The following is a 15917-nucleotide window of genomic DNA, read 5'->3' on the forward strand; positions in this document are numbered from 1 at the left end:
AAAGTATGAATAAGGAAATAAAAATTAGTCCCAATCCTGCCACTTAGAATGAACTGCTTTTATAATTTTGAAACTTCCTTTTGGTTTGTTTATAAATTGAGGAAATTTCTCAGGAAGTACAAAAAAAATGATAATGATATGAAGTATAGAAAAGAAAGTATTAGCAAACTAGAGGATCAATCCAGGATGCTCAGTATTGAACTGACAGTTCCAGAAAAATAAAGAGGGTAGGAAATCTTTGAAGAATAATACTAGAAAATTTCCCAATACCCTTACTAAGATATATGATTATGACAATTGTGAAAATTCAAAATATAGGTAACAGAGAAATGATCTTATAGTCTTCCAGGGAAAAACATATCATGTACAAATTATCAGAACGAATGAATCACATTATACTTTTCAGTGGCTTATTAGAAACTCAATAACATATCGTGTAGCAGTGCCTTCAGTACTTGGCTTGAAAATTATTTACTTAGTTAAGCTATCAGTTAAGTGCGAAGATAAAATAAAGACCTTTAAGACATGATAAGTCTCAAAAAATTTACCACCCATGAACTTAGGGTCTGGTCTGCTAGGGGATGTGCTCTATCAAATGAGGAAAGAAAGCAAGAAAGAGGAAGGCATAAGTTCCAGAGAACAGGAGATCTAATGCATATAGTGAGTGAGGGAATTCCCAGAATGATGGTGGCATGGAAAGTCAGTATAAGCTGTGCTGCAAGCCTAGAGAGCAGTTGGGCCAGATTGGCTTATGATGATAGAGGATTATATATGATAGAGATCTTCAAAGGTGAAAAATGAAATTGATAGATTGTCTGTTAGAAATTATTTTGAAAAACCATTAAAGCATGTGGAAAGAATTAAGGATAGGTACAAAGAAAACCAAACAAATGAAATAATCATGCATTCAAGATTGGCTTATGATGATAGAGGATTATATGATAGAGATCTTCAAAGGTGAAAAATGAAATTGATAGATTGTCTGTTAGAAATTATTTTGAAAAACCATTAAAGCATGTGGAAAGAATTAAGGATAGGTACAAAGAAAACCAAACAAATGAAATAATCATGTATTCAATAACTAGAGGAAAAGTGAAAAAAGAAAAAAGAAAAAAAATCATCATGGAAGGAAATGAAATCATAGTATATTATATGACTCAGCACTGAACACTGAAAATTGAATTTAACCACAACTTACAACTATATTGGGAGGTTGTGGGAAAAGGAAAGGATGTGTATGAAAGAGCTAATAACATAATAAATAGGTAATATATAAAATAGAATAACCCAAGAGTTAGCATTTTTATACATAATATTTAGAAATATGGTGATAAATAATCAAAGGAGGAGCCAAAAGTTAAAAATGGTTATTTCTGAGGAGTGGGACTAAGTAGTGGGGAAGAATGGGTCAGGTAACTTTTATTTTTCATTATAAGCCTAACTGTACTTTTGGCTTTTAAAGATGTGTTCATGGAACACATTGATAAAAGTAAGATTTAAAAAAATTTTTGGAATGCCCTGGGGACAGTCATTGTTTCCTGCCAGTGTTGGAGAGAGGGAGGAAGGGGACAATTTTAGTAGCCAACCAGAGAAAACTCTTTACTACCTAAGATACTTAGTAGCATGTTATCTACCTCTCTCTTATTTGGGAATAAACTTGACTAAAGATGTAAAGGATTTGTATGCAGAAAACTGCACAACTTGCTAAAAGAAGTCAAAGAAGATCTAAATAAGTGGAAGGATATTCCTCGTTCATGGATTGGAAGACTAACCATTAAGACTACCTAAATTTGATTTACTGGTTCAATGCAATCCCAATAAATATTCCAAAGCATTTTTTTTTAACAGATGGAAAAGCCAATTATCACATTTATTTGGAAAGGTAAGGGACCCCTGTGGCAGTTTGAAATTATTTTATAAATTCCAAAAAGAGAAAGATTATGTTTGTGGGCTGGTCCACTCTTATGGGTGTGAGACCTTTTTTCAATTGGACTACCTCAGCAAGGCATCACTCAGGTTGAGTCTCTGCCCTGTTGCTGGGTCCAATAAAAAAACAGAGACACACCAGAAAAGAGAGCTCTGCCATATTTGATGTGCCATGTGATGGAAAGAGAGGCTCAAACAGCTGAGGCCCTAGGGAGAGAGCCATTTACCTGATAGCTTGCAGCTGAAATTGGGAAGAAACAGCAGCTGAGCCTGAGAGAAAGGTAAGAGATGAGCCCTATGCTTGGTTTCCCTCACCTGAGCTCCAGGAGACAGTACAGCCCTGATGGGAAGGCAGAGATCACTACCTTGCTTCAACAAGTGGCAGCTGACTTGAGTGAGAAAGCACCTCTTATGGTGCTTTGAGTTGGACTTTTCACACAGATACTTGGCATCAGCCGCCTTTCAGCAAACTAAAACTGCCCTGAATGGCCAAAAACATCTTGAAAAAGAAAAACAAATTTGAAGGACTCACACTAACTGACTTTAAAACATACTACAAGGAAGTGGATGTGGGCTCAAGTGGTTGAGCTCCCACCTACCACACGGGAAGTCCTGGGTTCAGTTTCTGGTGCTTCCTGGCAAAGACAAGCAAGACAGCAAGCTGGCACAGTGTCTGACTCAACAAGATGATGCAACAAAGGAGACACAAAGAGGAAAGGCGATGAGAGGTGCAACAAAAGCAGGGAGCTGAGGTGGCTCAAGTGATTAAGTGCCTCCCTTCCACCTCAAAGGCCCCAGGATCAGTTCCTGTTGCCTCCTAAAGAGAAGATGATCAGATACAGAGAGCACATAGCGAGTGCAGTCAATGGGGGAAGCGGGGGTAAATTTAAAAAGAAAATACTACAAAGCCAAATAAGTCAAAACTGCATGGTTGTTGAGCACATGTGGCTCAAGCAGTTGAGCACCTACCTCCCAGATGGGAAGCCCTGGGTTTGGTTTTCAGCACCTCCTGAAGAAACCAAAAAATGAACAATAAGCAAAACAAACAAAAAGACCAAGTCAGGGGAGCTGATGTGGCTCAGTGCTTATTCACTGTTGGTGGGAATGTAGAATGGTACAGCCACTGAGGAGGACTGTTTGGCAGTTCCTAATGAAGTTGTGTATAGACTTGCCGTGTGACCTGACAGTACTATTACTAGATACATACTCAGAAGAACTAAGAGCAGAGAAACGAACAGACATCTGCACACGGATGTTCATAGTAGCATTATTCATGATTGCCAAAAATTGGAAACAACCCAGGTGTCCATCAACTGATGAATGGATAAATAAATTGTGGTGTATACATACAATGGAATATTATGCAGTGTTAAGAAGAAATGAAGTCGTGAAACATAGGACAACATGGATGAACCTGGAGGACATTATGTTGAGTGAAGCAAGCCAGACACAAAATGACAAATACTGTATGACTGCTCTATTATGAACTAAATATATCGTGTAAACTTGTGGAGTTAATAATTAGAATATATGCGTCATCAGAAAACAGAAGGGGAGGGTAGAGAATGGAAAGCTGAGGATTAATCTGCTCAGAGTTGGTAAAAAGGTTGTATGTAAATCTTTGGGAATGAATAGAAATGGTGGAAACATATCATGGTGTTTGTTACTAGCATAACTCTGCTATGGGTATGACTGGTTGAAAGGGGAAGTCTAAAGTCACGTGTATTACTGGAAGGAATGCTAAAAACTAACATGGGACTTATGTGATAGTAAAACCTCATGTTAAAACGAATATGGGTGATATTACATATATAAGACTTTTTACAAAATAAAAATATACTAGAGAGAAGGAAAAAACAGCTATGAACAGTAGGGGAAGCATAGAGAGATTGAGAGGTGATGAATTTTGGTTTTTGTTTATTATTATTATTATTGGAATAATAAAAGTGCCCTAAGAATGATTGAAGTGATGAATGCACAAATATGTGATTATACCAAAAACCACTGATTTTACACTTTGAATGGAATTTATGCTTTATTAATATGTATCAATAAAATTGGTTGTTTAAAAAAACAAGAGTTCTTATGGCTAAGAGATATCAAAGAGAATCTACAAGTCTTTCCAAAGGTTATGCTTATTTGGGTCTAAGACAGATTTCACTAACTGCCTCAGTAAGCAAAGCACAAAATGGAAACCATAATGTAAACTATAGACTTTAGTTAGTAGCACTGCTTTAATATTGCTCATCAGCTATAACAAATATACCACACTAATCTGTTAATAATAGGGTAAACTATGTGTATGGGTTTGTAAAGGTATACAGAAATTCCCTATACTTCCAGTGTAATTTTTCTGTAAATGTAAATCCAAACTTCTCTAAAACTGAAGTTTAATAAAAAAAAAAAAAAATCCACTGAAACAATCCCCTACTTGCTCTATGCACTAGGCTTTCCTAGGAGTTCTATGTGAGGATGGAGAGATCAGAGCTGAGTATTTTTCTTGTAGCTAAGACAGGCTAGATATAGACAGATAAATAGATGATGATGATGATAGATAAATTTCATTCATACCATTTCCCATTTTGAATAACACTTATTGATTATCATTTTGAATGTCATCTTGTTCTCCACAGTTTAGAACCATTATGTATTAGTGAGACCTTTCATATAGATAAACTTGTCAAAAGGCCAAGTATAAAGTTTCTTAATTTTAAGAAAGCTGTGCTATGATATCTTACAAGGTTAGGTTACAAAATAAGTTCCAATAGGTAAAATGTTAGTATGTATCTATTAAGTATGAGTGTTTTTTTAATATTTAGAACACTTGATTCAAGATAATTGATGGGTTGGGAAACGGACTTTGGCCCAGTGGTTAGGGCATCCGTCTACCACATGGGAGGCCCGCGGTTCAAACCCCGGGCCTCCTTGACCCGTGTGGAGCTGGCCCATGTGCAGTGCTGATGCGCGCAAGGAGTGCCGTGCCACACAGGGGTATCCCCCGCGTAGGGGAGCCCCACGCGCAAGGAGTGCACCCATAAGGAGAACCGCCCAGCGCGAAGGAGGGAGCAGCCTGCGGAGGAATGGCGCCGCCCACACTTCCCCTGCCGCTGACGACAACAGAAGCGGACAAAGAAACAAGACGCAGCAAATGGACACCAAGAAGAGACAACCGGGGGAAGGGGGGAATTAAAAAATAAATAAATAAATAAATAAATCTTTAAAAAAAAAAAAAAGATAATTGATGGCAAAAATCAGTAGTGTTTCTAGACACTAGCAATGAGCAATCTGAAGAGGAAACCAGGAAACAAATCTCATTTACAATAGCAACTTAAAGACTGAAATATCTAGGAATAAATTTAATCAAGGATGTAAAGGTCCTCTCCTCAGAAAACTACAAAACATTGCTAAAAGAAATTAAAGAAGACCTAAACAAATGGGAGGACATTCTGCATTCATGGATTAGAGGACTAAATATTGTTAAGAAGTCAATTCTACCCAAACTGATTTACAGATTCCATACAATCCCAATCAAAATTCCAACAGCCTGTTTACAGAAATGGAAAAGTCAATAACCAAATTTATTTGTAAATGAAACACAAATAGCCAAAAATATCTTTAAAAGGAATAATGAAGACGGTGGACTCACACTTCCTGATTTTAAAGCATATGCAGTGGTCAAAAGAGCATGGTATTGGCAAAAAGATAGTCATATTGACCATTGGAATTGAATTGAGAGTTCAGAAATAGACCCTCACTCACCTCTATGGTCAATTGAATTTTTTTTTAATAAAGCTTTTTATTTTATTTATTTTTCATTTTCCCCTTCCCCCACCCCACCCCACCCCAGTTGTCTGTTCTCTGTGTCCATTTGCTGTGTGTTTTTCTTTTGTGCACTTCTGTTTTTGTCAGCGGCACAAGAATCTGTGTTTCTTTTTGTTGCGTCATCTTGCTGTGTTAGCTCTCCATGTGTGCAGCGCCATTCTTGGGCAGGCTGCGCTTTCTTTCACGCTGGGTGGCTCTCTTTTGAATACTATTTGATGCCAGGCACCTAGATAACAGTATTATTGCTGATCCTTACAGTGATTCTTCAAAGAATATAGTACCCCCATTTCACAGACTCAGAGAGGTTAAGGGGATAAAAATCAGAACCTATTTAGCTATACATTTAATGAATGAATAAATTCATACTGAAATTAGAATGGTTCCAGGAAATTTTACATATAACTGTAAGAATTCAGGGAAGGAAGAGATTATTGTGTTCTTAAGGCTTCCTGGAAGTCTTGGGCTAAAGTAGGCCTTGGAGAATGGTTGTGTTCACATAGGCAGATTGAAACGAAGAGAAAAGAAAAAGTATAAAGTCCTGGTGGCGGAAATGTTGGAGAGATGAGTCAAGTCATCCTCACATCACTCTGCCTCTAAGGGAAAACGGGTGAGTGTGGTGGTTAAAGAGTGGCTTTGAAGTCATACACAACTTAATTCAATGCCCTGCTCTGCCAATTACAAGCCTTGTGGCCTTTGGCCAATTCTTCCAACTTCTTAAGCCTTAGTTATCTCATTTCCAAATGCAGCTAATGACACACACCTCACAGGGGCTTTGTGAGGATTAAATATCAAATAGTTTAGTTCTGCTGCCACAAGATCTTAAAGATGCTTTCTTACATTTTCTCCTAGGAGTTTTATAGTCCTGGCTTTTATATTTAGGCGTTTGATACATTTTGAGTTGATTCTTTGATAAGTATGAGACAGGGGTCCTTTCTTTCTTTTGGATGTGGATATCCGGTTCTTCCAGCATCATGTGTTGAACAGACTGTTCTGACCCAGTTGAGTGGCTTGGTAGCCTTGTCAAAATTCAATTGAGGAAAGAGAACTTGGCCCAGTGGATAGGGCATCCATCTACCACATGGGAGGTCCTTGGTTCAAACCCCGGGCCTCCTTGACCCATGTGGAGCTGGCCCATGTGCAGTGCTGATGCGCGCAAGTAATGCCGTGCCACGCAGGAGTGCCCCGGTGTAGGGGAGCCCCACACGCAAGGAGTGCGCCCCATAAGGAGAGCCACCCAGCGCGAAACAAAGTGCAGCCTGCCTAAGAATGGCGCCGCCCACATGGAAAGCTGATACAACAAGATGATGCAACAATAACAACAAAAAAGAAACACAGATTCCCGTGCCGCTGACAACAACCGAAGCGGAAAAAGGAGAAGACGCAGCAAATAGACACAGAGAACAGACAATGGGGGGGGGGGAGTAAATAAATAAATAAATCTTTAAAAAGAAAAGATAATAGCTGCTATAATTATTAGATGTGAGCCCGATAAAAAAGAGTGAGCAACTTTTTTTTTTTTTTTAATCCTAGGGCTAATTCAGAAAAAAAAAATCACAAATGCTTTTAGCCTTGCATAAAAAGCCACCTTCTCCTCTTCTACTTTTTCTTCTTTCTTCTTTCAAGCCCATTAAAACAAACATAATTGTGATTACCTTAAAAAAAAAACAACTTGTGGGAAGTGGTTTCTTAGACCTTAAACCCAAAGTACAAGCAATGAAAGAAAATGTAGATAAATGGGACCTCCTTAAAATTAAATACTATTGTGTTTCAAAGATCTTTGTCAAGAAGGTGAAAATAATTAAAATAATTAAAAAATAAAAATTAGTCTTGAAAAGAAAAATTTATATCCGTACACATTTACACATATGCATACACACATACACACTGGTATGGTAGCCTCCTCTCTAAGCCAGACCCAGCATGTAAATGCATTGCCTTCCTCCCAGCATGGGACATGAGCAAGGGATGAGCCTCCCTGGCACATAGGGGGGTTACTGCCAATACCAATTAGCAGTGCAACTGGAAAAAAACCTTGAATAAAAGGGGAAAAGGTAAAGACAAATGAGTTTATAATGGCTAAAAGACTTCAGAGTGAGTCGGGAGGTCATTCCAGAGATAACACTTATGCACGTCTCAGCAGGATCTCATAGACTGCCAAAGTAGATACTACCCCAAATAGTGGGGCTCCTGAGGGCTCTGGAGACACCCAGCTCCTACAGTCATGACAGATTCCTCTGTAGTTTGGTGCCTTGCCAGTGGGCCCTACTTTGGAGTTTGTGCTTCTGAGTGTGACAGAGTTGGGCTCAGTTATAACTTCTCTACACATGCCTTTTCTGTCCCTTCTATTTGAACCAGTAGTTTGTGCTGGAGTTGGTAGGTAGACGTCCAAGAGACTTGAATCTTTGGACTGTCCGTGTGCCAGCTGGGCCCTGAGCCTCAGTGGAGTTGCAGCACCTACTCTCCAGTTCATTGGACTCACCCAGGATAACTAACAAGGAGGTGAAGATGGACAACCACCATACCAAGGAACCAAGAGTGTCTGTAACTGCAAACAAGAGAGTCCCATCCATTAGCCATATGGGATTGAGGCCCCTTCTCAATTAGAGGTGGAATGGGCATCACCATCCCAGAATCCTCAGGATTGGGGAATAAAATATAAACTAGATTGGACTTACTGGTATTCTACTATAGACTTATTATGATTCTAGCGAAGGTAGAAATTAGATCATTGATGTGGAGACAGTGGCCACTGGAGGAGCTGAAGGCAGAGAGAGGGAAAAGGAGGTGTAATATGGGGGCATTTTCAGGACTTGGAATTGTCCTGAATGTCATTGCAACGACAGATACAGGCCATTATATATCGTGCTATAACCTACAAAATTGAGTGGGAGAGAGTGTAAACTACAATGTAAACTTTAATCCATGCTTAGTGGCAGTGGCAGTGCTCTAAATGAGTTCATCAATTGCAATGAATGTGCCACACTAATGAAAGAAGCTATTAATGTGGGGAAGGGTGGGGAGTGGGGCAAATGGGAATTCCTTATATTTTTTTGTGTAACATTCTGTGTAATCTAAGTATCTTTAAAAAGTATATATATATATGGGGAAAAAAGTAAAAATAAAATAATTTAAAAATTAAAATAATTAATCTTAAAAAGAAAAATTTATACATGTACACATATACACATGCACATACACATATGCACAGTGGTATGGTAGGTATAAATTTTTTTTTGGTAGGTATAAATTAAATGATGGAAGTTTATGCTAACTCTAAAATAATTTCAACCCATTCTCTGTTAATAGCAGCTGAGCCAGTTTTGGTATAGTCAGGAAACTGCATTACGGCTTGCAGAGGAAGTGATTGCTGCTGCTGGTGAAGGGGGCAGGTGAGTTTCAAAATTCTTGTTTTGTCTTCTAAGCTAAAGGAATATTTTAAATATCCTTCCTAGATGAGAGATGGTTTGTAAGACATCTACATTGTAATTTGCAAAAATTGTAGCTAATGGTTTGCCTCATATGAGGAATTGAGAACTTTTTCCATACAGAGTTTAGAAGCACACTCAGAAATTCACTCTTATAAGATTGCTTATCTCTATTCTTTATTTGAACATTTTCCAACCTGTTTCTTTATACCTCTTGACATTTTTTAATCTTTGACCTTTTTGAAGTTTTGGGCATGTAGGTTTTCTTTTTTGTTAATTTGGTGGGAGTTTTTTCTGGATTTTTAATTTATTTATTCCCCCACCTTGTTGTTTGTGGTTGCTCTCTACTCTCTGTCCATTTGCTGTGTGCTCTCTGTGTCTGCTCATGTTCTCTTTAGGAGGCACCAGGAACCGAACCTGGGATCACCCATGTGAGAGAGAGGCACTCAATCACTTGAGCCACCTCTGCTCCCTGCTTTGTTGTGTCTCTCATTGTGTTTCCTCTGTGTCTCCTTGTTGCATCATCTTGCTGAGTCAGTTCACTGTGCCTGCCTGTTGCATCAACTTGCTGTCTTGCTTGTCTTCTCCAGGAGGCACAGGAACCCAACCCAGGGCCTCTCATGTGGTAGGCGAGAGCTCAATCACTTGAGCCACATCCACTTCCCTCTGGTGCTTATTTTTTATCAGAAGTCTGCATGCTGTTTTAGTTTGCCAAAGGAGTGCTGATGCAAAGTACCAGAAATGGGATGGCTTTCATAAAGGGGATTTATTTGGGGGTAAAAGGTTACAGTTCCAACGCCCTGAAAAGTACAAACCGAGGTACGTCCGAGATGCTTTTTCACCAAAGTCAGCTACTGTTGATCCCAGATGTGTGTTGCACATGGTGAAGCAAGATGGCCGCTGATCCCTGGCAAAGTCTCAGCCTTCCCCTCTGGGCTCACTGTCTCCTCTTGAACTGCTCCATGGACCCACCCTCTTGGGGCTTCATGCTTAAACAATCCTGTAATCCTCTCTTTTACATGGCAGGATCAAACATGGTGGCTTCTTTTTCCTGTGTCTGTCTGAGTGAGTCTCCCTCTGTGTTTCCATTTACATCAGACCCATAAAGGGGACAGACACTCAATCTGAGTCACACCTCACTGACATCCAATCAAAGGCCCTAAAATGATCTTACCAAGTCATCTAATCAGAGGCCCCTCAAGTAAATTTAATGCAATCAAAGGGTATTGCACCCAGAGGAATAGATTACTTTACAAACATAATCCTTGTATTTTAGGTATTCATAAAAACTGTCACACGTGCATATAGAGTCCAGTGGTTCTAAAAGTTGTGTTCAAAGAAGCAGCCATTGCTAATTTCCCACCTCCTCTCTCCACCCATTTTTAGCTCCCTTTCAATGGACTCTTTTTGTATTTACAACTAGGAGATTTCTTAACAACAGGTTTATATTGCCACTTAGTGCCTTGTGACTTTTAGACATTATAACTTTTCACCTCAGAGACTGAGATTGCAGCTTTCCGTCACACTTCCACCCCCACCATGCACATGCATGTGCTGTCTGTTCACAGTGTCAGTTACAGCCTCATTTTGGCTAGAACGAGGTTTATTTGGTATGACTAAGTAAATGTTCTTCACAGCCGAGGCATTTACTTTGCCTTTCCTGTACAACTTTTCATTTTCCCTGATGTAAATAACTCATTTTTTATGTATTTCTATGTACATTTCACTAAGTAAGCTCTAATCTCTCCTTTAGTTGTCTGGGTCTCCAGTCAATAAGTTCAAACATATTTCACCTTCTTGAAAACAATTTTTATTAGAAGTTTACATGTTCCCATGTGGACTAGTTGCTCCTTTCATTACTATACCGTGGGTCCCCCTTACCTCGCTTTTGTTTTAGATTCCCAGTTTCCTTAATTCCTGATCGTTTTTCTTAGTTCATGACCTTATATTGGTGGGGCATGTCCTCTAACAGTTTCCAGAGAAATGGTGTATAAAAGGAAAATTTTTGGAAATTTTTCATGTCTGAAGCTGACTTGATTCTACTTTAACCACCGATTGTGATCATTTGGTTGGATATCTAATTCTAGGCTGGGAATATCAGTCCCCATTACCATGAACTCCTGGCATTTTGAAGGCATTGCTCCAGTGTCTCCAAGCTTTTATGAATGCTGTTGTGAGAAATCCAATGCCATTTGAGTTTCTTGTGGAAAACCCATCTTTTTTTCATTCTTGTTCCTTGTAAGCCTAGGACTTTCTCTGTAGCCCTAGGCTTTGATCTGGCTTGGTGTGGAGCTTTTTATCTGGTGTTCTAGGCATTTGGGGAGCGCTTTCATTCTCATAACTTGTGCCCTTTCTTTTTCTCTCTTACCTTACTTTTTTTTTTTTTAAAGATTTATTTTATTTATTTCTCTCCTCTTCTCCCCCTCCTCTCCAGTTGTCTATTCTGTGTCCATTTGCTGCGTCTTCTTTTTTGTCCACTTCTGTTGTTGTCAGCGGCACGGGAATCTGTGTCTCTTTGTTGTTGCGTTATCTCTCTGTGTGTGCGGCACCATTCCTGGGCAGGCTGCATTTTCTTTCGCGCTGGGCAGCTCTTCTTACGGGGCGCACTCCTTGCGCGTGAGGCTCCCCTACGCGGGGACACCCCTGTGTGGCTCGACACTCCTTGCGTGCATCAGCACTGCGCGTGGGCCGGCTCCACATGGGTCGAGGAGGCCCAGGGTTTGAACCGTGGACCTCCCGTGTGGTAGACGGACGCCCTAACCACTGGGCCAAGTCCGCTTTCCTCTTACCTCACTTTTTAGGAGAATTCTTTTTAAGTTTTCCTCTTCCTTACATAGTCTGTTTGTTCCAATATACTTTTTTTTATATTCCAATATACTTTTTTTTGTCTGGGTAGTTTAATCTCTAATATTACATGCTTTCCTTCCATGTCTGTTGGGCCTTGGTTGTCTGCTCATATTTGAAGGTGAAGTGCCCCTAAGTTGGAAGTGTTGACACATGAGTATACCTGACCTACTTTGGTCTTTACAGTTGGGCATCGGGATGAGTTATTTCTGGGGACTCCCCACTGTCAATATCTATAAGTGTTTTCTCTGAGGCTGGTCAGAACTCCAGGGAGGATTCTGCTCATTCTGCCTGGAATTCTGCATCTAGTTTACATCATCCTGGGAGGCATATTCAAGAGGACTGGAGGTCTCAGCACCCAGTGGGTTCAACTTAATCTTCTTGATTTCCACATGGTACCTTATCACCCACTGTGCCCCATTTCGGTAATCTACAGTCCAGAGAATAATCCTCTGGTTTCCTGCCGCAGTCAGGGAAGGGCAGATTCCTGGAGGCTTGAGGTAGGGAAGAGAGCCCTGGGTCAGGAATAGGCCAGCAAGGGTGCTGCCATGAGGTTTTCCCACCATTTTTTTTAAACAAATCAATTTTATTGATACATATTAATAAAACATACAATTTATCTAAAGTGTACAGTGAATGTTATTTGGTATAATCACATAGTTGTGCATTCATCACTTCAATCATTATTAAAACATTTTCATTATTTCAATAATAATAAAAAAAACAGATAAGAAAATTCTTCATCTCTCAACTTCTGTTTCCCCTGCTGTACATAGCTGCTATTTCTGGCTATTCTTGCACATTTATTTATTTATTAAGCAGTTTTATTGAGCTATATTCACATGCCAAATGTTCTATCTAAAGTGTATAATCAATAGCTTTTAGTATAATCACAATGTTGTACACTCATCATCACAGGAAATTTTAGAATTCATTACTCTGAAAGAAAAACTACACACCCCTTAGCATGCCTTCCCTAGTCCTACATAACCACCAATCAAATTTCATCTTTATAAATTGATTTATATTTATGTTTTACATAAATAGAATCATACAATATGTAATACTCTGGTCTCCTTCACTTAATTTTTTTTTTTTTTTTGGTCTGATATTAACATTTTGTAGTATTAACCTACATTTGTTCAGCTTAAAAAAAACGGTCTTATGTATGCAATTTTACCCATATTCATATTTCACATAATATTTCTATTTCACATAATATATTCTAATATGGCAGTCATACCGTATTTGTCCTTTTGTGTCTGGCTTGCTTCACGCAACATAATGTCCTCTAGGTTCATCTATGTTGCCAGTACCATGGCTGTTTTTACCAATGTAGCTAAGTAATATGTCCTCTAACCTCATTATTCTTTTTATAAGAATAATTTTTTGGCTATTCAAGTCCCCTTACCCTTCCAAATAAATTGGATCATTGGCTTTTCAATTTCTCCAAAAAAAGCCATTGGGATTTTTATTGGGATTGCGTTGAATCTGTAAATTAATTTGAGTAGAATTGACATATTAATGATATTTAGTCTTCCAATCCATGAAAGTGGAATGTCCTTCCATTTAAGTCTTCTTCAGTTTCCTTTAGCAGTGTTTTATAGTTTTCAGAATAGAGGTCCTTGGTTGAGTTTATTCCTAAATATTTTATTGTTTTAATCGCTATTATAAATGGAATTTTTTTTCCTGATTTCCTCCTCAGAATGCACATCAGTAGTGTGTAGAAACACTATTGGCTTTTGCATATTAATCTTGTATCCTGCCACTTTGCCGGTCTCATCTATTCTAATAGCTTTTTTGTGGATTTTTCAGGATTTTCTAGATATAGGATCATGTCATCAGCAAATAGTGAACATTTTACTTCTACCTTTCCTATCTGGGTGCCTTTTATTTCTTTGTCTAGCCTAATTGCTCTAGCTAGAACTTCTAGCACACTATTGAATAATAGTGGTGACAGTGGGCATCCTTGTTTTGTTTCCTGATCTCAGCGGAAAAGCTTTCAGTCTTTCACCATTGAGTATTATGCTACCTTTAGGTTTTTCATATATGCACTTTACCATATTGAGAAAGCATCCTTCTATCCCTATCTTTTGGAATTTTTTTAATCAAGAAAGGGTGCTGTATTTTGTCACATGCCTTTTCTGCATCAATAGAGGATCACGTGATTTTTCTTCCTCAGTTTATCAATGTGGTTTATTATACTAATTGAATTTCTTGTGTTGAACCATCCTTGCATACCTGAGATAAAACCTACTTGATCATGGTGTATACTTCTTATAATGTGCTTTTGGACTCAGTTTGGAAGTATTTCGTTGAGGATTTTTGCATCTATATTCATTAGAGATATTAGTCTGTAATTTTCTTTTTTTGTAGTATCTTTATCTGATTTTGGTATTTGGGTGATGTTGGCTTCATAGAATGAGTTTGGTAGCATTCTTTCCTGTTCAATTTTTTGGAAGAGCTTGAGCAAGATTAGGTCATCTTTGAAGGATTGGTAGAATTCACCTGTGAAGCTTATCTAGTCCTAGGCTTTTCATCCTTGGGAGGTTTTGATGACTCTTTCAGTCTCTTGTGATTGGTTTGTTGAGGTCTTCTGTTTCTTCTAGGGTCATTTCCTACCATTTTTAAGTTGTCTTTTTCTTGATTTGGCATTCACCCTATGACTGTAACCCTTTAACTGTGTTCTGGATCTCTGAGAAAGGTGATTCCTCCAGTTTTTGCTTGTTCAAAAATTCTTTGGGGGACAGACCTGGAATGCTTTACTTCATCATCTTGTTGACATCACTGTTTTCTTTGTAACACTGTTTTTACATATGCTTTCATTTCCATTAATGTAAGGACCTTGGAAGCAACTTTATTATTTCTGAAAAGCAACTTCAGTATTTTTAGGAGCTAGGTAATCATTTTAAAGACAACCAATAATAATAGGTAGCATTTATTGAGTACTTCTAAGTGCCAGGTACTAAGTGCTTTGCAAGTGCCACTCCTTTCATCCTTACCTCTGTCTCTGTGAAGTGGATTCTATTGTACTCTTCATTTGAAAGATAAAGACATTGAGGCCAGTGAGACCGAGTAACTTACCAAAGGTCACAGAGCTGGTAAATGAGAGCTGGGGTTTGAACTCAGGATATCTGATTCCATTGCTATATAATCAATTATATATTCACCATTGGATTTACTACTTTCTCTGCTCCGATTCCTTCTTTCATCTCAGACTGCTTTCCTTCTGTCTAAGGTCATTTGTTGACAAATGCCCAGCTTTTGTTTGTCTGTATCTTTATTTCATTCTCTTTGTTGGAAAATAATGCAACTGGGCATGTAATTCTCAATTGCTGGTTGCTGTCTGTCAGCACATTGAAGCTGTAATTCTGCTGTCTTCTCCCTCTCCCCTGCCTTCCACTGACTCCGGAGCTCCGTCGACTAGAGGAGCTAGGGAATGGCAGGTGGCTTGAGAGCTGCAGGGGGAGTCGTGGCCCTGTTGTCCCTAGCTGGAACACATGACTGCCCACAGAAGCACTGCTGTGTGAAATCATCAGGCTTTTGTTGGCCTCTCATGGCTACCCAACCAGGACATGTAACACTGTGTGAAGAACGCATCGCACATTTTTAAAGCTGAGTTTAATTTTGAATGACAATATATGTACATGATAAAAATTCAAAAGTTACAAAGAGAACTGAGAAGAAAGTCAGTCTCTCTTTTACCATGTCTCCAGGTCCCCCAGTTCCCCTCCCATGAGGCATCGTACAAAAATAGCCTAAGTGTATATAAGCATGCGTATTTTTTTCTATTTTACCATTTTAAAAAAATTGTGGTAATATATAAAGTTTGCCACTGTAACCATTTTTCAGTATACAATTTAATGGCATAAGTTACATTTACAATGTTGCATCACCACC

The 15917-nt window shown here is 38.8% G+C and overlaps 1 protein-coding gene across 4 annotated transcripts in view; it reads left to right on the forward strand.

The window, feature by feature from the left end:
- Positions 1 to 15917, forward strand: part of EEF1AKMT1 (EEF1A lysine methyltransferase 1) — a 44269-nt gene that overhangs the window by 24680 nt on the left and 3672 nt on the right. For all 4 annotated transcript variants that reach the window (XM_058276334.2, XM_058276335.2, XM_058276336.2 and 1 more), the window contains one exon: positions 9055 to 9137. In XM_058276334.2, coding sequence (XP_058132317.1) covers positions 9055 to 9137 — 83 coding nt within the window. The remainder of the gene's footprint in view (positions 1 to 9054; positions 9138 to 15917) is intronic.

This window comes from Dasypus novemcinctus, chromosome 15, assembly GCF_030445035.2.
Source record: "Dasypus novemcinctus isolate mDasNov1 chromosome 15, mDasNov1.1.hap2, whole genome shotgun sequence".
NCBI lineage: Eukaryota > Metazoa > Chordata > Mammalia > Cingulata > Dasypodidae > Dasypus > Dasypus novemcinctus.